Below are 23,424 nucleotides of genomic sequence, written 5' to 3' on the forward strand. Positions count from 1 at the left end.
TTTTTTTTATCAACCGAATTCGACTTTTGAGACAATTCAGAAGGCGACAAATATCGAGAGTGGGGACTACTTTTCAGTGGCGCGCAGTGGCTTCGTGCTGCGCCACTATAATCAGCTGTACGACAAGACGCCATTGCTTGTTGACCAACTAACTGTCAAACTCCAAAATCCTCAACTCCAAAAGAGTTTTTCATTTATTTTTCATCCTAATTTTGGACTCAACAGTGCCAGGACTGGTTGTTTAAGTGGAGTGAGGCGTTTTGGACGCATCCGGGTGAGTACCTCGTGACAATTAATGCTTATTCTTTTGTTATCGAGGCGTCACTTCGTCGTACAGTGGTTGCTACAGTGAAAAATCAACGACGCATCTCTCGGTTTAGCTTTCAAAAAATTCTGGGTCATCGATTGGCACTAGAAATCGCCCATCGGAGGTTTTCTATCGCTCTCTGGATTCATCTGACTATTGAAAGGAAAATAGGATTTTTTAAAGATTTTTTTGGAGGGACATTACAGGTCACAACAAAGACTTTCCCAATTTTTACGCAATCCCTGTTGGAAATTATGAAGTCTGGGCTCGAAAATTTTATCAACGGGATTTCATGAATGATCGTGGGTATTACGTAAAGCTCGACGATTCTGTTTACGTTTTGCTGAGGGTGGGGCAAAATAGACACTTTGGATATTTTTTTCATGTTCATAACTCAGAAATAGATGTCTCATTTGAGTTGAATTTAGGAGTATCACAAAGGGATAGAATTGTCGTTTCAATGAAAAACAAGTGGGAAATTGCTCTTGCATTGCATATAGTATAGTTATTTTGGCTAATAAATTAGTAATCTGCTTCCGAATGGTTATTTTGCACATCATTTCCTGCTATCATGTATAATTCATTGTTTATTCCATTTTATTAAATTGAATGAGATTTCTTTTCAACTAATTTTATCAGATTTTCAACTCAGCTGAATGTTATCATCATCATTATTCTTATTATCCCTTTCTTCTGTACAACCGATTGTCTTTTCGACGGTTCTATCTCTCCCCTCACCCCTTCGATAAAATGTTAATAGAATAATTTTATTTATACATACTTGAATGAATTTGAAACATCACATTTGAAGAAACTATCAGAAAGCTCACTTTCAGGGAAATTCATGAAAAATTCGAAATTTTCAACAATCATCATAAAAATCAAATTAACCAATATAACTATCGTAATCATCTTTTAACTTCGACTTAATGGCATTAAAACAAACATTTTAAGGTATGATTGAATTCATTTGAAGCATGATATTCAAAGATATCCCCGGGATTCTGATTTTCAAAAAATACAAAATTTTTGCAAATTTTCAAATAAATCAAAATAATGATTATTGCCATCGCCTTCATCTTCGAACTCGGTCAGAAGTACATCCAAACAATTTTTTAAAGCCATCATTCAATCAATTCAGAACCTTTTTTTAGTTATCGTGGGACAACCGATTTTTGAAAAAATTCGAAAATTAAAAAAACTAATGGATTAATTCAGTAGTGAAGTGGTAAACCGGTAGATATCTCAAAATCTAAGGGAAATAGCAAAATTATTGTCATAACCTTTTTTGTAGAGCAAATTGAGAGCTACAAAACAGGAAATTATAACAATTTCGATATTTCCCTTATATTCCGAGATATTTATTGAAAACTGGCCAATAGTCAAAATCGACTTATACCGGTTTACCACCTCGCTACTGAATTAAATTTTAATTAATAGCAATTGATAGGGGTCAACAATACCTACATTTGAAAAAAAGATTCAATTCCGTCCATTCATTAGCGAACAATTAAAGAAAAACTTAGTTACATAAGCATGTTAAATTTGGACGATTACAAAGCTTCCATGCGGAAGCAAAAGAAGTCAAACGCGTCCAATTTAACCCCACTTGCCCCTTCAGTAGTAATAGAACTCTGAAAAATCCTTGCTGCGTCAAAAGAGATGTTTCCTGGGGTTTTGAACTTGATTGTCATTGGAAATCCATTGGAAAAGTGTAGATCACTGCAGCGATAATCGATCGAAAATAGACGATTTATTTTGATGACGTAAACAGTCTGGGTAATGCAAATTTGTATGAGAGTGATAACCAATTTTCTAATTTTATCGATACGTTTACTCTCAGTAAAGTGCAAAGCGACCAGTTTCTGAAGTTAATTCAGAAGCGAAATACAACTCTTTTTGGAAAAAGTTCATTTATTTATTTTTATTCACTTCGGTACAATTATTATTACCGTTGTTAGGAATGCTAATAATAATTTAAAAAATACTAGATATTATTATTATTATTATTATTATTATTATTATTATTATTATTAAACAAGTTTGATAATTTAAGTAATTACACAAATGATTTTTGAGGAATATCTCGTGACGATGAAAATAATAGCAGTCATTATTATTTTAGTTGATGAAATTATTTGATTAATTTTGAAGTAAAATTGAATCATTTTCTTCTGAAACATCAATTGAAATAATTTCTCGAGGAAAAATTATTCCTTGAATAAACTAAGCAGTTACGAAGTATACGATTTAATGAGAGAAATTCTCGTTACATGATCAATTTTCCTTCAAATCAGTACTTCAGTCAATTACATAAAAGCTTTTCATTTCTTATTCGAGAAAATTCTGGATCTGTTGTTCGATGCCTCTCGTGGGATGATTTATCCGTTTTATAAGAGCACATTGACGCCAAATGGCTATTGGTCTTGCCATCATCCCCCACCTAAGTGAATATTCAATTAAATATTAGGGAATGGTGGAAGCTAGACTCATTATATTTTCTATTATTCGTTTTTAGTATGATTTTTTTGCTGAAAAATTATTATTTCTCTAATCGTAGAATGGAAATAGATGAATAATTTCCGATTTTGCGTAGAAGGAATTTTGTTTTGTCGATTGTTTGTCATCTTTTCCAGCGCAACCTCCACTGGAACAGAACAGATTATTCATTTCACCTTTGTCTCTCAAGGTTCCCAGCCCCGCCCACGTCACGATTTAATGAGCAAGTCTGTTTGTTTCGAATATTTTCGTCCGTAGCACGCTCAACAATTGTGACACGGTGACAGCGCCGATCAAAAGTGAGAGAGGAGATATTTACGAGAGAATCCCACAGCTGTCCTTCGAAATTTCGGGGACGGGTAAAACGTCAGGGTTTTCCTTGAGTCGATCTCGATCGCCCACCCGGGGACATAAATCGGGACTAGAACCGCGGAATACTATTTGTTTAGAACTTTTTTCAAGTGACAATATATATGGGATCATTTCTAGAATTAAATCTAATTTTTTTTTGTCTCGAAGACTGAAATTAATTTGTTTAATTACAGATTCTGCTATTTTTTTTACGAGTTTTTTCGGTGGGTGTCGTAAAATCTACGAGAGATTGCGGAGGAATGATAAAAATCTTTTATTGTAGGATGGAATGGGATCTGTAGTCAAGATCTTTATCATTTTCTCGCTAGATCTAGAGATATTCATCGGAAACCAATTGATACGCAGGTTTACTTCATTAGGAAAGTGGAGGGTGAAATTCATTGTTTTCAATCGTTGATAACTTGGGATCGGCTGAGTGAAATTAAACACTTTTTTCTTCATTTTGAAGATATTGTTGTAGACTTGAAAATGTGACCTGACTTGTCTGAATCGCTCCATTCAATCGGAAGATATCGGTGATTTAAGCCGGTCTCGTTTACTCCAGTTCCCTTAAATCCCGTAATGGTTTTTTTTCTTTTCGATGTTTTTGATAAATATCTTCGAACTTATGGGAGATAAAAAAATCTTTGTACAGAACTTTTTGTAGATATCACTTCGCTCTACAAAAAAGTTCCTTGGACTTTTTCGTTATCTCCATTAGATCCAGAGATATTCACTAATTTATTCGCGAGGTTAGTACAGTACCGAAGAGGCCAAAAAATAGATCGTTTTCAATCTTCAATATTTCCAGATTGGATGAGTGAAATAAAATACTTTTTCTTTCATTTTGAAGATATTTTTGTCAACTTAAATATGAGATCTGACTCATCCAAATCGCTCAATTCGATCATAAGATATCGATAACTGAATGTCTCATTTACTCCAGCTCCCCTGAGTCAGCCAATCGATTTTCGTCATCAGATTTTTAAAAAATATCTTCGAATCTATGGGGCGTAGCAAAATTTTTATGGGAATCTTTTTTCTGGAGCAAATCGAGATCTGCAAAAAAGGTATCTATAAAAATTTCGCTATCTCCCTCCTTTTCCAAGATATTCATCAAAAACGCACCGCCAAATCGAGTCGACTAATCCATTTCCCCAATGAATCCCCGAATTTCTTTATTTTATATTCCGAATTTTTTATCGCAATTTTTTTCCGATGAAAATTGAGGAAAATTGATAAAAAAATTATCATCAATTCCCCCGACCAGAGGAGTATTGCGTCAGCTGTGTGTGCGCAAACTCAACGCACATGCGTTCCCCTCTGCGCACATGCCTTTGTTCAAGAGCCATCAGCCAATAGGAGTGATTCAACCATCACATTACCCACACCATGAACTTTGGAGCAGTCAACGACTCTTACCGAGCGCGTCCGTTCGCACGTACGCTCCTTTTGGAGCTAAAAAATTAGCTCACGCTAAAATTCGCAAATCCGTAATTAATTAATTTTCACAATTAATTACCCATCGCGAAAGTGTTCAGTTTATTTTCACTCATCAACAAGTTCAAGTGTTTATCTCAATTTTCGGAGCAACTAGTCACATCGCCAGCAAAAGCTTCACGCCAAGGAAAAAACTCACTGCAAAACCATCGACTATAATTAATCCTGTGAACCGACAATAGTATTTTAAACGTAACTTATCTATTAAACAATTTGACAATCGAACGATCAGACATTCCCACGATCTGCACGTCTTCAGAGTCTCACGTAAAGAACAGAACATTGAACGGCACAAAGAAACTTCGAGACTGACTAATTAAGTTATTGATATCAATCGAGACTATTTATCGAATACTCGGGACTATTTTTCGGGTTCAAGACAGAATTTTTATCTAATTAGTATTACGTCAGATTTTTCGGAGCAATCGCGAGTGACATTTGTTGCGTCAGATCTGGATTATAGTACAAAAGGACTCAGGGATTTACTGTACGGATATATTACTGTGATAATTACTGCCTTTTCGTAAGTATTCTTCACAATTTTACGGTTAATTTTCCTTAATTTTTAGTTTACTGAGGATTAATGAAGGGGGAAGTGACTGGAAGGTTCGAGAAATTGTGGAAATGTTCGCGAAAGTTCGAAATAATGATGAAATAATTATCGAAAAAATTATTTCTATTGTTGTTCTGTTGGTCGAAGGCGTTTGGATTTTTTAAATTAATTTTTTGAAGTTTTATTTTGTGATTTTGGAGTTTTGCTGAATTATTTCAGGGGATGAGGATCGATTTGTTGCTATGCGGGAGCTGCAACGGTTTTCCAGGACATTTTTTTATTGTTTTCCGCGGTTTCTAGGGGTTTTTAAGGGGTTTTAGGTGTTCTCTATTGGTTAGAAAGCGTGCTTCGAGAATAATCTTGGACGTGAGACAGGTTCGGACGTGTTTAAGCCTGTTTAGACTCTCCCTGGTTCTTTCGTCATGACTCACTAACACATTTAGTCGGGGACAGTCGGGGAGTTTAACGTGTTGGGAATGTTAGCATCGAATATCTGCTGATCGCGTAGAATATTTTTCACTCCGCTTCAGGGATTTCGGTAGTTGGTTTGTAATAACGGAGTTATGATTGTTGTGATAGCTCCTTACATCATTTATTCAAGTGTTGATAGAAAATAAAACAATTTTGAGAGGTGGAAATTGTTCGAAATGATTTCTCATTTTTTAAAATGATTTTAAGGAAAACGTAATTGCTGTTTCTATTTTAATTTGGAAAGAAATTGGAATTGCTGTTTCTATCTTATTTTGGAAGTAAGAATAGATGTCGAAAAAATAGAGACATTTTGTGTGAGAAAAGAGAGAATGAGAAATGATTTTTCTAGTGATAAAAGAAGACATTTCGTGTAGGAAATGTTCTTCTCGAAGTTTTTAATATTCTTTTTATGGATTTTATCTGTTCAGCCGTCCCTAATCTTTTTAAATTATCATGAATTATTTTGCAAGTTTCCTAGTGTCCAAAAGAAAAATCTCATTCATGTGAAGCACAAAAATCCCTTAAAATCTTCCATAGGATCGATTCCATTAGTTTAATTCCAATTTTCATGAGGAAAGAAGTTCAAGACCACTAAGACCCCTCTAAATACGTAGAATGATTACTTAAAATCATTATGTCATTATTGTAATGACCCTTTGGCGAATTTTCTCATAACACGTTCGTTGAGATAATTTACTGAAGTGTTAATGAAAATTGACAGAGTTCATGGAAATTGTTTTATCCTCATTTTTTTATCATTTTGAGACGAAAAAAACTGTAGTTTCTACTTCAATTCGAAAAAAATATTTATAAGGATTCTATGTCGAAGAAGTTGAGACGAAAAAATATGGAAATATTTTGAAGAGACTTCAGCATAAAAAAAGAGAGGATGAGAACTGATTTTTTTAGTAATAAAAGAAGACATTTCTCGTAGAAAATGTTCTTCTCAAAGTTTTTAATATTTTTTATGGATCATCCAACGCTCCCTAATTTTTTAAAATTATCATGAATTATTTTTCAAGTTTCCCAGTGCCCAAAAGAAAAATCTCATTCACGTGAAGCATAAAAATCCCATAAAATCTCCCACATTATCGATTTCATTAATTTAATTCCAATTTTCACGAGGAAAGAACTTCAAGACCACTAGGCCCCCTGTAAATACGTAGAATAATAACTTAAAATCGTTATGTCATTATTGTAATGACCTTTAATCGGATTTTCTCATTTCAAGTGCGTTGAGATAATTGATTCGAGTGTTAACGAAAATTCAACGCGTTAAAGTAATTACAGTTTTTCTTTCAATTTGAAAAAAAATATTTACAAGAATACATATCAAAGAAATTGAAATGAAAAAATACGGAAATATTTTTCGAAAGTGATAAAACAAGACATTTGTCGTAGGAAATGTTCTTCTCAAAGTTTTTAATATCCTTTTTATAGATCCTTCAGTGTTCCCTAAGCTTTTTAAATTATCGTGAAATAGCTTCCAAGTTCCCTAGTGCCTGAAAGACAAATCTTATTCATGTGAAGCATAAAAAACCCATAAAATTTAATTTCAGTTTTCATGAAGAAAAGTTTACGACCACTAGAACTTCTTTAATTATGTAGAAGATTTCCTCAAAATCATAAAGATTCTAGATTTACAAAAACGAAATGGTTTCGTTGTTCATAAAATGTTTTCAATTAAGAAAATGATTCCCCGAATAAATCCCTGAAAGGGTAGGTTTTCTCTCCATTTTAATGTTAATCCCTGTTCTTGCACAATAATTTTTGCCGAAATTTTCTCCATGCACCAGACTACGTGACGATGGTCAGCCACTCTACCCCCAGCACTAAAGATCCACCAGTGAAAGGGCATAATTTGTTTCTCCATCCATTTGTTACTGACCATTCCGAGGTCAAATCGAGAATATAAGACCATAATCCCCGGATTTTCCCTCAGTCTATCCAATGCGATCGGTTTAAACTGCTGTTGAACCGCATTTGCATTCGTAAGGTCATCGTACAAAGTTCAATTTTTCGTTCATTTTCTTTTGTTTACGTCCTACACATGACAATTTACGACGTACGTTCGAGTTAATGAAGTGGACGCAGTTGTTGTTGGGGAAGAGTTTCTTAACCCCACAACTACATGCAGGCATTTAAGAAAATTCTGTGGATTGGTATCAGCCATTCGCACTTTAGACACTTGTCGAGAGTGCATTGATAAAATCGAGGGAGTGTAGGTGTATGTAAACATTGCTATGTGCGACTATACGTCATATATCATTATACGTCGACTATACTCCTGTCAATCTTGGCCTTGATGTTCCCCCGCTTTTCAAATCCACTCCAATTACGAAATTGTTATGTTTTCCTGAGATTCAATTTATTCTTAGCGTATGCAGTGCTTCCTGATTCTCAAATGGTCGCATTAATACCTCGTAAACAGGATCTTTAAACTCATTATCATCACGGATATCTGAAATGCTCATAAACAGGCGACAAAAGGGAAGAACAAATCAGTTGTTCACGTTTTCTTTTTCGCAGTTAACACCTGGAATGAGATTTTCATTCCGTCGATAATTTCTGTTTCAGCTGTTTTTTTTAATGAGATAAACTTAATGTTCTCTTCATTTGACATTGTTGCAGATACCAGGCTAGCCAGCTGGGCCATTCTTGTAGTGTGACTAGCGAGTAATCGCAGGCCATACTACATCCTCCAAGAGTGACAGCTACTGAGACTGTAGTTACGTCTGTATCTACCCTTCAAAACCTCGTTAAAATCAGCTGGTCACACATGGCAGGAATGGACACATCAGGCTCGCCTGTACCGGATGCAATCCACTCCCTCCTTGAGCAGCTCCAAGAGGCCCTTGTCCTCGAGCTCAAGTATCAGCCGAACCTCCAACTGCCCGTTGCCACTCAAGTAAGTCTTCATTAAGTAATTCATTAATTTGTGAACCTAACTCTAGAAATCAATTTCAAACCTAAAAAAAAATAAGGTTTCCAAAAGTTTAAACAATTTCAATTATTTAATGTTCAAGAATAATAATTCCATGCAAAATGTAATTATAATGACGCTGAAAATTCATTTTTTTTTCAATTTTTTCTCACGCTATTTAATTAACAAATTTAATGATTGAGAATGGCTAATAACGGCATTACAAATATTAATTGATCTTTACCATTGTCATCTAGAACGATGAGATAACTATCGGCGCCAGGGATGGATCGGCCCACGTTCTGCGCTGCCTCAAAGTCTGGTACGACCTGCCCTCAGATGTATTATTCATCGCAATTAACCTGATGGATCGTTTTCTAACTAAAATGAAAGCGAGACCAAAGCACATGGCCTGCATCAGTGTATCCTCGTTTCACATAGCTGCCGTCCAAATGGCCCAGTCCCTTGATGCCGATCATCTCGTATCAATTTCCCAGTGTAAATGCACTGGTGGCGATCTAAAACGCATGTCCGATCTGATAAGGGCCAAACTCGAGTGGGCACCTGGTACTACACCCATCACAGCTCTCACATTTCTTCGTCTTTTTCACGTTATGTTCCAAGCCGCTGCATCCCAGATGGGTCTCGGCGAGCTTTATGCCAGTCTTGTCACGGTGAGTTGATTAATTCATGACTTCTGGAGAGTTCATTGTCTTTAGTTTTGAGATAATGGGGATTGTGGAATGCATATCTTCCAGTGGAAGAATGACTTTATGTTACATTTTGGAGCAAAAATGTCAGGTGGAGGGTTCTAGAAGGGAAGTTTAAAAAGAGATGATAATAATAAAAATAAAAGAAGAACGTCATAAAATAATAAACGAAGGGATATGCTGTTGAAAACACTAATTTTGTGAGAATGAAAATTCTGCATTACAGTCAGAGAAATAGAGCCTTTGCATTAAATCAAACTCTTCATTTGAAATTTGCCTATTTATTATAAGTGACTAGACCCATATTTAAATAATAGAGACGTTATTAGCATTAAAGAGCCATTTATTAATAATCAACAAACAATTTATTTTATTTGAATGCTAATGTGAATAAATCGAATTTAAATTTGAATATAATCTTTACTTCGACATGTTCATCCCATTCACATGAATTTTATTTAATTACTTTATTATTAATAAGATTTTAATTAGTATATCCAGTCGTGACGTTTGAAATTAATTCCAAGTATTTCAACATGTTCTTATGTCGCAGAATCATATCTTGAATAGAATTACTGACATGAATTCCCCAAATTATGAAAACATTTTGTACTCAGGAGTCAGAACTGCTCTTGAGGCTGGAGATGGTTGCCTGCGATGGTAGTTGCGCCAGCCTGAGACCCTCTGAAGTTGCACTGGTGTTGATTTGCACTTATCTGGACTCGGCTGTCAACCGTCTGGACGCCCATGCAGATGCAACACCTGTAACCGCTGTTCCGGGGCCTTCCTCGATGGACATTGAACCCACCCCAGCCCAGCAGATGCTCAGGCTTGTGGAATTTGCTGCGGAACTCCAGAAGATGTCCAAGGTACATTAAATATGATATTTACGTTCAGAAGTTTGTTATTGCCAGATAATTCTTCGTTCATTCTATTCTCTTTTGTCATATTTTTTAAAGTAGTATAAACGTGACTTCAATTTTGGAGATTAAATCCTGGAATAAATTCGGAATGAATATTAATATGAATAGAAACATTCTGATTGAGTTTGGGCTCAATCGACAGCCTAGTATTATAAATAATAATTAATCTAAAAATGTAAAAATAAGACAGACTCTTTTGGGAAAATGATCTTTTCGAGTTTAGAAAGAAGATTAAAGACTAGAAAAAAAAATGGAAAAAATAAATGAAAAATTCTATGTTCAAATGAATTTACAGATTTCCGATGAGAGTTTCTTCTCAACTCACGAACTCGTCGGGGCAATATTGAGCAAGTACAATGCACAAGAGCAAACACCACACAGGCAGAGACTCATCTGGCGATTGTCATCACGAACTGCTAGATTGCTACGACCAACTGACAAATTCACATCTGTACTGCCTGTTATTGCTGAACATGCACCAGTTCCATCACCAAGTCGAGTGAGGTATGTTGCTGAATTGAAAATATTTGCTTCAAGATTTAATTTCTTCATATTTACTCCTGTTTCCATCAACTTCAATACTGTTTTCAAATCTGTTAATAGTTATTAAATATTGATTTCTTCAATTTATTGCTCTTAACTGTTTTTTTTTTTAAGAGAGAAAGGGTTAAAATGGCCTCTCTTTTAATCGCCGATAAATCGAAATCGTCAAAGTGAAATTGAATTTTTTTTTTTCATTTTGAAGATATTTTTTCCGGCTTTAAAATTAAATCTGACTCATTTGATCTGTAAACATTTTCGATTAAAATCCTCTATGAAAAATCCATTAAGTGCGTTTAATTATTTTACTATTATATTGATAAAAAATCGTCTTTTATCCTTTCGATGATCTCTGCAGCAAAATAAATGTTGATCTAACGAAATCAATGATTTTTCTTCACAGAAAAAGTCGAAAATTCGCAAGACGTCACAGCAAAAGGCGTTAAACACCTGGAGATCTTCGAATAACATCAAAAGACAGCTTTCGAAGCAATATCCTCGAGCATTTCTGTAAAGGTGGAGGTAGTGAGTGTTTTGTACATTTAGATCGAAAAATCATTCAAGAATAATTATTCTGGCATGAGGAACAAAAACCAAAAAGGAAATTAAAAAAAAAATGAAGTAATTTATTAAGGCATTCTTGGTAAGTTTGCGCATTTTATATCATTTCGGCGACATTCTAAATTCAACGTTGAGGTTGCTGTGAAAGTGCCGTTGAGAGCTGTGAAGACAAAATTAGCGAGATGAAAAAACAAAATGTTGAAACATTAAGAAAAACGTTAATGTGATAACAATAATTAAAAACAGTGGTTAATAATTGGGTAGATAATTCCACTGTTGAAGAACTTGTGTATATTCTATCTAAATATATATTATATCCCTATTAACGGATGAATTGATGGAAAAGCAAAAGAAAAAAAAATATTAAAAATAAACAAAGCAAAAAAAGAATTTAAGTTCTAGATCGTACTATAGTCTTTGAGGCAAAGATTAAAAAAAAAACTTACGTGTTTATAAAGTGACTAATTTGTTGAACTTTAGTTTCACATGAATCAAATTAGTATTTTTCGCCCAGACATTTAACTAAAAGCAAAAATAAACGTCAAAAAACGAAAAAAAAATGATAAAAAATAAAAATCAAGAATTTTTTTTTAGTATGAGTGTGTGAATTATTGTATTTAAATGTACTGTGTGTTAGAAAGTGTCTTCGAATGCGTGAAAATATGCGCTGAATGTGTTCTCGAATAAACAATAATGAAATATTTTCTCCTGAGAGTGAGTCAATTGATTAAAAAAATGATTTTTAAAAAATTATGAATAATGAGAGAGTGCATGAAATTTCACGTATTTGAAGAGATGAAAATTTATGATAAACTCGTGTATATAATATCAGCGATAAAACACAAATTTTCATTTGTTTTTGAGGCAATTAAATCTTAAGGGAGTGGAAATTATTTCAGTGTGTGGAGAAAAATATGAAGAGAGAGGTAATGATGATAATGGCCACTGATGTATTTACACTATTGCAATTATTGGCAAGAATTCCTGTGTCTATCTGTGGAGAAACTTTAATTTATTATTTTTTTCCCCAGCTTCATTCAATAATTGTCTTTGTTATTCTACTCTTCTTCTTTTTTTTGTATTTATATTTTTTCTATTTAATTTATTTTCGAACGCGTCATCTTCAAATTGCAATAGTGTGAATGTAGAGGGATGAATAAAATATGAAAGTATTTCCGAGAATATAGCCAGTTTAATGACCAAATAAAATTGAGGTAAAAGTCGATTGAGTAATTTTCCAATTGAACGGAGGATTTTCATTCTCTTTAGCATTGGTGAATAATTGAATGATTTTTCGTTACTCTTCGAGTGAATAATGTAATATTTGAATGAAAAATACTGTCAAAAGTACAAACTGATAATTTGTTTAAAGAAAAATGCCCTAGGGCTGGAAGATCTCAACTTGCTAATGCTCGATGCAAATCTCTCTGATGCTCTGATGCAAATCAAAATAACATTTATCAACTAGCACGTAATTATCATCATCGATATTATTTTCACCCATCATTCAATGGCATTTTCGATCGAGCTTCAAGGAACAAGAGAAATCAATTCACGTCTTCGATATTCGAAGTTGACGAGCAATATCAACATTGTACCGTCACCAATACGTAATAAACAATAAATTTTAAATCACGGATTGACACTTTACGTGATATCATTGTGTAATTATCCATGTATCTGGATTGAAGGAAAATACATGCATTCGCCAAAATGTCATCAGTTGATTTTGTTGGGAATCATACACCGTTGGGAAAAAATTGAAATTTCATTGATTGTTGACTAGGCATTTTCAGGAAAGTGATATTGATTTCGATCCAAGGGGGAAAAATTCTGAAGTTTCAGATTTCACTGAAAATTTAATGAAATTGGAAATTTTTGAAGAGCAGGAAGACGAGAATTCCCGAACTTATTTGAGTTTTCAACCAAAACGTGAACATTCAGTGTCCAATGACGTTGAACTTTCAATTATTTTAAGACTCAAGAATATATTTACCTGAATTTCTCTGATTTCTATTAATTTTCATGGAGCAATTGAATTGAAATTGGCAGTTTCCATTGATTTTTTCATATAATTTTGGATTTCTAATGACGAAATCCATTGAAGTTCTAGTGGAACAATAATGTGATTATAATTTCCAAGAAGTTTATCCAAAATTTCACCCAAAAAAAACAATGCAGCATTTAACAGGAATTGTTGAAGAATAGGAAGAAATTAAGGACATTTTTTATAATAAAAAAATTATTTATTGAGCAATACACTGTCCGGGCAAGATTCACATCATCTCCATCGTGACAAGCGACGAAGGATTAAATTCAGAAATAACATATGAGCTAGGCCTCAGGAGAATAATTGATCGTTAACATTAACTGATTCTGTTTTTCGTTATGAACAAGAAAACAATATCCATAAACCGAGTTTGAAGCGTTAGGGCTCCATTGGCTAAAAAATAGTTAATCGAATATAAATAAAAAAGGGCAAGATTATTGCTCGCCTTGCATTAAGAATTTCCCTCCCATTCGTTGAGGAAAAATACATCGAATTATCGAGGGACTGCTGATGCACATAAACAATAACAAAAATGTGCAGTGAGATTCATACACATGCGAAGGAATTTCGTAGAATAACCTAGCGAATTCAGTAGATCATTTCGTTGGATTTCCATTGTAATTTTTAATAGAATTAGATTTCTCTATTCAACTTATTCAATTGGGATATTTTATACAGAAATTTTTTGGTTCGGAAAATCTTAATGTTTTCGTTTGATTCTTTAAAAGATAAGAGAAGAAAATAGACTGGAAAAAATGTAGAAAATTCATGTTGAGGAAATCCCAATAGAGTAAGTTGTACAGAAATATGAAATTCCACTAAGTTTTTCCATGAGAAATCGATTAAAAACTGATTAATCTTTTAATAAAACTTCAATAGAAATTCCGTAGAATTTTCTATCGAATTCGCTACGTTTTTCTTGAAACTTTTTCGTACGTGACCTCAAACATCTTTTCTCACTCTATACCTGAGGTTTTTGTCCGACATAAATTTTTCCATTAAAAAATTCAATCTGACATAATGGTGAAAATCTAAACCCTAAATTTATGTACAATATTTACAATTTTTTGTGATTTAGGTCTGATGACGAAGAAGAGCTTTCAATGAAGATTTTCGATGAAAATCTCCTAGAGTTTTTTTCACATTAATTAATCTTGAAAATTTTATAGTTTCCTCACTCGAGTCTGTTCTCCAATATCATTGGAGAGTGTTGAAATCGAGGAGAAAGCACTCGAATACTGTTTCATTATCAGTTTCACATGAGCCACTTGAAATACTTTATTTCGTCGACGTGCGATACGTTTTTTTTGTCGCGTAGAAAAGTACAAAAATTGCGTAACATTTGATATAAAAATGGAATAGAAAAATGTTGGGGGCGCAATGCATCTCTTCTATGCGAAAAAACGTATGAACGGGCGCGAGTTTTGGGGCACAACTCGAGCTCTGAGATTAGATGATTCAGGGGAGGCTCACCCCGAGAAAAAACTTTTTTGTTTTTCAAGAAAAAACATTTTTTAATACTATTTTCCGCGTGATTTTTGAAGGATTCAAATTTGTTTTAATCGACAAGTTAACTCAATATTTTTTAAAAACAGTGTTTTGATTATGATCACAATTTTTCCTTCTTAATTATAAAAAACGAAAATTTTCGTTTATCAAAATTTCGATTAGTATCTGGAAAAAAAAATTTACCCAAATATTATGCATAAACTCGCATTTTTCATAATTAAGGAACGAAAATTTGTGATCACATTAAAAAAACTATGTTGGGGATTTTTTTAAATTAATTTTTTGATTAATAAATTTTTTTTCTCGAAAAGCGAAAAGTTTTTTTTCGCGAGGTGAACCACCCCTTAATTTTCTTGTCATCTCTCCTAATTAATTAAAAATAATTCAATAAATTAAATTAGGGAGATGAATTAGACGAGATCCTCTTCCTTGAACTCAGTATTCTCGATAGCAGTCATTGGTGTCATTTCTTCTCTGGGCTCGAGCAGGGAGTTGTAGTAGGTGTCCATCTGCCTCGCCCTGAAGGAATTACGATTTTCGTTGAGGAAGTGCAGCCTCTTCCTCTGGAGCTCCGTCTCGAACCACTGGGCTGGTGTCTGCGTCGCGCCTTTTGGTCGGTACAGGAGAATCTTCACGACACTGAAGATGAGGAATATTGTGCCTCCCAGGAATAGAGCGTAGCATGCCACGTCCTGGAAGACTGGGAGGACGTTCAGGTAGAGGAAGAACCGGTTGTTCATGAACTCTGGGAGCTCGTACATTCCCTGGAAGTAATTGAGAGGTTGATCGTTAGGATGAACTCCAGTTATGATTTTACCGGAGAGGGCTCCCCCCACCCTATGAAATCAAAATCTTCTTAAAGAAATTGAATAGAAATGTTCTCAAACATTGATTCCTTCTTGAACTCAGGATTGAATATTTGAAGAAGTGATGCAAATCGTTACGAATAGTACAGAATTATTCTGTAAACACATTTGTATTTTTGTAATTTTTTTATAGCAGAATAAACTACATGGTTTGAATGCTTAAATAAAAAAAAACGGAAAAAGCGAGCGAGATTAATTGACTGATCTTAGGGATTGAAGGAGGAATGAGGTAACTAAAGCTGAATTTTTCATCTTACAATTGTTATTCTTATAGAAAAAATCCCAACAGAATAAATAATATAGAAAAATCAACATCTCAATTTTCTATAAAAAAAAATCTCGGCTCAAATTTTTCATGCATTTTTGTTTAATTTTTTCTAATGTTTAGAAATTTCTATAGAGTTCAAATAGAAAAGCAATAGAAATTCCTATTCTTAATTTCGAGAAAAATCCGAAAATCTGTTTAGCGAATTTTACAAAATGGTTATATTCATTTGAATATTAAAATTATTAAGCGCAATGGGTTAGTTTATTCTCTGGAAATATTTATCTAAAATCAGTCGAATTCCGCCGGAGCTTCATGTCCGGGACAAAGCCATAGTCATCGAGTAGAATATAATTCAAATTTATTTTTTTGTTTTTTTGTACTCATAATCATGATTATTTGAGTTCATAATGATTGGAAGAATAAATTAACAGAATTAATTAATTCTGTGGTTATTGCACACAAAATCGTGAAGGTGGCATTAATTTTATTCTGTGGATTATTTTCACAAAGACATGTTCTGACAAAGCCACATGTGATCGTAAATACATTCAGGCTGAATCAATCCACGACATTTTGCTGAGTCCATCAGGGTCATACCTATCGATGCAGACGTGAATCAAGAGGAAATTATGCGGAAGGACGTCTGCGTAGAATGTAATGCAACAAATAATGAACTACTTTTTATGTCTAATTATTGGAGGAGAAGATATGCGCCGGTAGAAGAGGGTAATTAACTCAGAGATTTGTTTTTCACTTTTTTCTGAGAAGGTTGCAGATAATCAGGGTATTTATCCAGTTTTCCTCATTGTGGAGAACGCACGCGGAATTCAGTGGCATTTTTCGCAAACAAAACTGGTTACGAAAGCATTTTTCGTGAAAGAATGTTCAAGTTTCATCGAAGTACTTGAGAAAGTTATTTCAAAAATTATTCCAAAAATTGCGAAAGGCTTTGAAGATTTTTCCCCTAGTGAAGAATCCTTGAAATTTTTGAATTAAGGATATCCCAGTATTTTTTAGTTTGGTATAGACCACACTACAGACTCAACCATTTTCAATCATCGAATTTGTCAATTAAACTGCCTGAGACAAATTTGAAGAAAATGATGAATATTCAGCGTCATTCAAATTACATTTTGCACAGAACTGGTATTTTTTTAAACCTTGATATTTTTGGGTAATTAACAACATGGAGATGAACCAGAACATAATTTTTTTTAACATTCGTTGTTTATAAATAAATATAAAAATGTCTAAAGTTTCGGAAACCTAAATTTTTTGAGCGTACAATCTATTTCTGGCAAAATTCTTAATATAAATAAATTTGATACGATTCCGAATAAATGATTTTTAAGGTGGAGAATTAATTGTTTATAAATCATTCACAGAAAATGCTCGTAATTTAAAAAAAATCCGCGTGCGCATAATTTCACTTTACGCACAAGTGACGACAAATTAAATTCTCTTCATCACCAACATTGTCAATCCTTTTTATGCACCTCGCCTCTTGTTTTTAAAAATATTTTTCTCATGTTTATCCTCAACCGCATATTTCAAGCATTTTTTCTCCTCTTCCTGTTTTTATTTTGCAACTGAAGCAGATCAGCTCACGATTTTTCCCCCCGGTGCATTAATTTCCCTATCGCTATCTTTACTACTTACAATTTCGAACCAGAGGAGGGGTAGAACCATGTCGGAGAAGCGCTCGACTCTGGCGATGCTGCTGATATCCTGGAGTGCCATGTTAATTTGAAAGCGAAATGCAAGGTCGACTGGTAAACCGGATTTCGGTTGAATGTAGAAGTAAGACTCGTGAGCTTCTTGATTGGGTTTAAGACCAATTACAGAGTCCAGTAACGATGGATCGGATTTGTAGAAGTGGGGGTAGGAGAGGGCTATTGGGAAGCCTGAAAATTCATTAAAATGAAATTTAATAATCTTGCCAGGATAATAAAATGAAGACAACATTTTTCTACGGCAAAATTCCGAGAGACTTTTTCTACAGCCGACGAAATTATCTCTCACAAAAATTACTCATAAAAAAGACAATTCACTATTCAAATATTATTCATTTATTAATTTATTCTTCAACGCAATTATCGAATTTTCTTTCATTTTTATAAAAGAAGCAAAAAATTAACTCGTTCAGTCTTATTTTGGTGTTTTGTGCGTCCAGTAGCAGATAAGACACATAAAATTCTATGAATAAGATTAATGAATTCTCTAGACGTAATTATCACCCATTTTTTAAGGATAATAAGTTGAAAAATTACATTTTTGAAATTTAAGTTTTCATTTCTCAAATTCACGTTTAAGTTTCTAATTTTTTTTTAGGGTATGTGGTCTGTTTTTCTTTTTTTTTTTCTCATTGTCTCATGAGGGATCAATGCAATTTCATGATTTTTCTCATGAATATAGACTTTAATAAGCTCTATTCATTGACACCGATTAAAATTAAATTTTTCGATGGATAAAATCGATTTTCCAACGATCTCTCAAAAAATAGACATCAAAATGAAATTATTCATGGCTCAAAAAATTGATCACAATACCGTTCGGACTCTATGAGAATATGATGGGGGTCGCACAATTTGTTGTTGAGTGACAGCACATTGTTTGTGCGATTTGAAAGAGAAAATCGGTTTTTTCATGATTACTGAAATAATCATCAGTAATAGCAATTAAATCAGGGCTTGGAAACTATATTTCAATGGCTTCTTAATCTAGTTGAAAAATGGTGAGAACAGCATCATTGCTTATCAAGTTACACAAAACCGTCATGAGCTTTTTATATCAAAATCTCTATCTCTATTAACCTCAGGTACTAGTCTATTATGTTGAATACTTATTCATATTGATTCATGGCCTCGACTAACTTCTGACAGAATCTGGGTTAAACTCTGGCTAAATCCTGAATAAACCCTGATTAAATCCCGGCTATACACTGATTAAACCTTGATTGAACCTTGATTAAACCCGGACTGAAAACGAATTCGAGTCTTGAGAGGGTCTCAATGTAGAATTATTTGACAGAACGAAATAATACGCAAAATTTCGATGGCATTTCAATTGTTGATAGTACTATGACACGAAAAAATAGAAGAAGAGAATAGTGAAATAAGAATTTAAAAAAGAGAACCCATTCGGAAGCAAATTGCTAATTTATTAGCAACAATAACTATACTCATTTATCTAAAAAAATGCAATTGTCTACTTGTTTCTTAATTGTTCAACTGCCACCCGCAATAAATATCAAGAGACTTTATAGCAGTTGTCGAAATTTGCAGTAAAANTACAGACTCAACCATTTTCAATCATCGAATTTGTCAATTAAACTGCCTGAGACAAATTTGAAGAAAATGATGAATATTCAGCGTCATTCAAATTACATTTTGCACAGAACTGGTATTTTTTTAAACCTTGATATTTTTGGGTAATTAACAACATGGAGATGAACCAGAACATAATTTTTTTTAACATTCGTTGTTTATAAATAAATATAAAAATGTCTAAAGTTTCGGAAACCTAAATTTTTTGAGCGTACAATCTATTTCTGGCAAAATTCTTAATATAAATAAATTTGATACGATTCCGAATAAATGATTTTTAAGGTGGAGAATTAATTGTTTATAAATCATTCACAGAAAATGCTCGTAATTTAAAAAAAATCCGCGTGCGCATAATTTCACTTTACGCACAAGTGACGACAAATTAAATTCTCTTCATCACCAACATTGTCAATCCTTTTTATGCACCTCGCCTCTTGTTTTTAAAAATATTTTTCTCATGTTTATCCTCAACCGCATATTTCAAGCATTTTTTCTCCTCTTCCTGTTTTTATTTTGCAACTGAAGCAGATCAGCTCACGATTTTTCCCCCCGGTGCATTAATTTCCCTATCGCTATCTTTACTACTTACAATTTCGAACCAGAGGAGGGGTAGAACCATGTCGGAGAAGCGCTCGACTCTGGCGATGCTGCTGATATCCTGGAGTGCCATGTTAATTTGAAAGCGAAATGCAAGGTCGACTGGTAAACCGGATTTCGGTTGAATGTAGAAGTAAGACTCGTGAGCTTCTTGATTGGGTTTAAGACCAATTACAGAGTCCAGTAACGATGGATCGGATTTGTAGAAGTGGGGGTAGGAGAGGGCTATTGGGAAGCCTGAAAATTCATTAAAATGAAATTTAATAATCTTGCCAGGATAATAAAATGAAGACAACATTTTTCTACGGCAAAATTCCGAGAGACTTTTTCTACAGCCGACGAAATTATCTCTCACAAAAATTACTCATAAAAAAGACAATTCACTATTCAAATATTATTCATTTATTAATTTATTCTTCAACGCAATTATCGAATTTTCTTTCATTTTTATAAAAGAAGCAAAAAATTAACTCGTTCAGTCTTATTTTGGTGTTTTGTGCGTCCAGTAGCAGATAAGACACATAAAATTCTATGAATAAGATTAATGAATTCTCTAGACGTAATTATCACCCATTTTTTAAGGATAATAAGTTGAAAAATTACATTTTTGAAATTTAAGTTTTCATTTCTCAAATTCACGTTTAAGTTTCTAATTTTTTTTTAGGGTATGTGGTCTGTTTTTCTTTTTTTTTTTCTCATTGTCTCATGAGGGATCAATGCAATTTCATGATTTTTCTCATGAATATAGACTTTAATAAGCTCTATTCATTGACACCGATTAAAATTAAATTTTTCGATGGATAAAATCGATTTTCCAACGATCTCTCAAAAAATAGACATCAAAATGAAATTATTCATGGCTCAAAAAATTGATCACAATACCGTTCGGACTCTATGAGAATATGATGGGGGTCGCACAATTTGTTGTTGAGTGACAGCACATTGTTTGTGCGATTTGAAAGAGAAAATCGGTTTTTTCATGATTACTGAAATAATCATCAGTAATAGCAATTAAATCAGGGCTTGGAAACTATATTTCAATGGCTTCTTAATCTAGTTGAAAAATGGTGAGAACAGCATCATTGCTTATCAAGTTACACAAAACCGTCATGAGCTTTTTATATCAAAATCTCTATCTCTATTAACCTCAGGTACTAGTCTATTATGTTGAATACTTATTCATATTGATTCATGGCCTCGACTAACTTCTGACAGAACCTGGGTTAAACTCTGGCTAAATCCTGAATAAACCCTGATTAAATCCCGGCTATACACTGATTAAACCTTGATTGAACCTTGATTAAACCCGGACTGAAAACGAATTCGAGTCTTGAGAGGGTCTCAATGTAGAATTATTTGACAGAACGAAATAATACGCAAAATTTCGATGGCATTTCAATTGTTGATAGTACTATGACACGAAAAAATAGAAGAAGAGAATAGTGAAATAAGAATTTAAAAAAGAGAACCCATTCGGAAGCAAATTGCTAATTTATTAGCAACAATAACTATACTCATTTATCTAAAAAAATGCAATTGTCTACTTGTTTCTTAATTGTTCAACTGCCACCCGCAATAAATATCAAGAGACTTTATAGCAGTTGTCGAAATTTGCAGTAAAAATCGTCTCTCAGAATTTTTGTCCTAAGCAACTCATCAACTTGTTATATAAATAAATGAATAAATAAGTAAACGGATGAATGAATAAATAAATAAATAAATAAATAAATAAATAAATAAACTCGTTCGATTCCATTTCGTTACTTTGTTTTTCCAATAGCAAACAAGACATAAAATCCAATGAATGACAAATAAATTCCCCTAACGCAATCATCACCGGTTTTTTTATCCCCCGCATCAATGCATTTCCAGCAAATAGGAAAACAACAGCAATTACCAGTGGTAAATTCCCTTATGGTATATTCAACAATGACTCACATTTTCATCATCACACCGACGAACAAATACCCCGGAATCAATGTACTCACCGTAATAACAATCGGTGACGTCGATGAGTCCAGGCTGCAGACAGCGTCCCTGACGACAGAAGCACTCGTTTTCCGTGTTATTGACACCATTGTCAAGCTCGTCCTCCATGAATTTGTACTGATACGCGTGCAGACCCTTCACATCTTTCTCACCTATTCTCACCTGCGCATGTGAATATTGCCGATTAATGGATTCAATTCAATCATGAATATTGCATGGTATACGCAGATGTGTAACTTTGTAACGAGACAAAAAATTCATTTTCCCGGGTGATTAATTGACATCTTGCAGACGGATAATGTCTCTTGATCGATCAGAATGGGTTTATGTTTTTGTTGTCGTTATGTCATCGGTCGTTATCGAGTCTACGAACGGATCGAGAAGAGTCTTGAAAGTTTATTGACTAGTTGAGATGGGAAAATTACGGGGGCAAATTGGAACGTTTGTTATCGAGTAAAAGTTACAATATATCAGTCACAATATATCACGATTAAAACAGAAATTCTAAATCTATTGACTGTTTCTGATTGAATATCCAATAGAATCGACGCAAAAAACATAGAATTTTTCAATAGAATTCCTACGGAATTAGAATAGAATTTTGCTAGCGAATTCGCTACACTGAGAGAAAAACAAACACGTTGTCGAAATATTTGGCTCAAGAGGCGGATAATTCACACCAGACGGTGCCTTTTCAGGATGAAAATATCTCATATAGAGGAAAATTTATCAACAAATATTTTATCCCTCAGTTACAAGATTGCTATCATATCATTATTATTGTTTCATTTAAGGGTTCATTTCTTGGCTGTGATTATTAGACAGTTGAAACGAAAAACTACTATCCCTTGCTTCGCATAAAACAAAGATTTTTCGGGAGCAAAATACGGATGGGAGTATCGAATAACGAAGGAGTAGTGCTAGAAATGACATTTCTTGCGTGTACAGAGAATGCAATTTTTTTTTAACTACTAAATCTATTTTTGCGACAAAAATTTTTCATTCCGGCGCACTCTCTGCATGTTTGGCCCAAAAAAATCCTTTTTTGATAATTTTCAAAAAACTATTTTCTTGGCGCAAGTAAAACTTGTTTGAGAACTTTGTCGATTTTCTCTCAGTGTAGGTTTTCTATTGAAAATTTTCATGCGCGATCATTTATTAAGAATAAATGAATGTAAGAATCCGGGATTTCGGATAATGTATTCACCATTTTTGCTGCCCTGCAGAGGCTCTTCCGGAAGAACACAAGTGTGTCATTGGGCTCGATATAACTTGCGAATTTCGTTCCATCACTGGCCTTGTTGACGTTGGCGCATTTTCCGGTCCACTGCGGGAGATTAACGTCTCCATTGTATTTGTCGATGAGACCAGTCAATCGAACGTCGGTTTCACCGGTGTAGACAGTCTCGAAGTCTCCATCAAAGTCGTACATCTGATCGATTAATTATCAATGGGAATTAATTCAATCTTGATTGAGCCTC

At 33.8% G+C, this 23,424-nt stretch overlaps 2 protein-coding genes across 3 annotated transcripts in view; one reads left to right on the forward strand and one right to left on the reverse strand.

Annotated features, from left to right (window-relative positions):
- Positions 1-129: 129 nt before the first annotated feature.
- LOC107035753 (cyclin G) lies at positions 130-13,057 on the forward strand. 2 transcript variants are annotated; one of them, XM_015253320.1, is made up of 6 exons: positions 130-274; positions 8,313-8,589; positions 8,862-9,278; positions 9,932-10,183; positions 10,533-10,741; positions 11,181-13,057. In XM_015253320.1, the coding sequence occupies exons 2-6, from the start codon at positions 8,461-8,463 to the stop codon at positions 11,221-11,223; spliced, it is 1,050 nt and encodes a 349-aa protein (XP_015108806.1). In that variant the 5' UTR covers positions 130-274; positions 8,313-8,460; the 3' UTR covers positions 11,224-13,057. The 2 variants fall into 2 exon arrangements, with proteins under 2 accessions (XP_015108806.1, XP_015108807.1); XM_015253321.1 differs by lacking the exon at positions 130-274 and adding an exon at positions 4,571-5,180.
- Positions 13,058-13,568: 511 nt separating this feature from the next.
- Positions 13,569-23,424, reverse strand: part of LOC107035697 (scavenger receptor class B member 1) — a 41,725-nt gene continuing 31,869 nt past the window's right edge. The window contains exons 5-8 of the mRNA XM_015253243.1: positions 23,151-23,375; positions 21,943-22,105; positions 19,947-20,191; positions 13,569-15,661 (exon numbers count right to left, since the gene is read on the reverse strand). Coding sequence (XP_015108729.1) covers positions 15,308-15,661; positions 19,947-20,191; positions 21,943-22,105; positions 23,151-23,375 — 987 coding nt within the window. The 3' untranslated portion in view covers positions 13,569-15,307. The remainder of the gene's footprint in view (positions 15,662-19,946; positions 20,192-21,942; positions 22,106-23,150; positions 23,376-23,424) is intronic.

This window comes from Diachasma alloeum, unplaced genomic scaffold, assembly GCF_001412515.2.
Source record: "Diachasma alloeum isolate Michigan unplaced genomic scaffold, Dall2.0 Dall_scaffold_00200, whole genome shotgun sequence".
NCBI lineage: Eukaryota > Metazoa > Arthropoda > Insecta > Hymenoptera > Braconidae > Diachasma > Diachasma alloeum.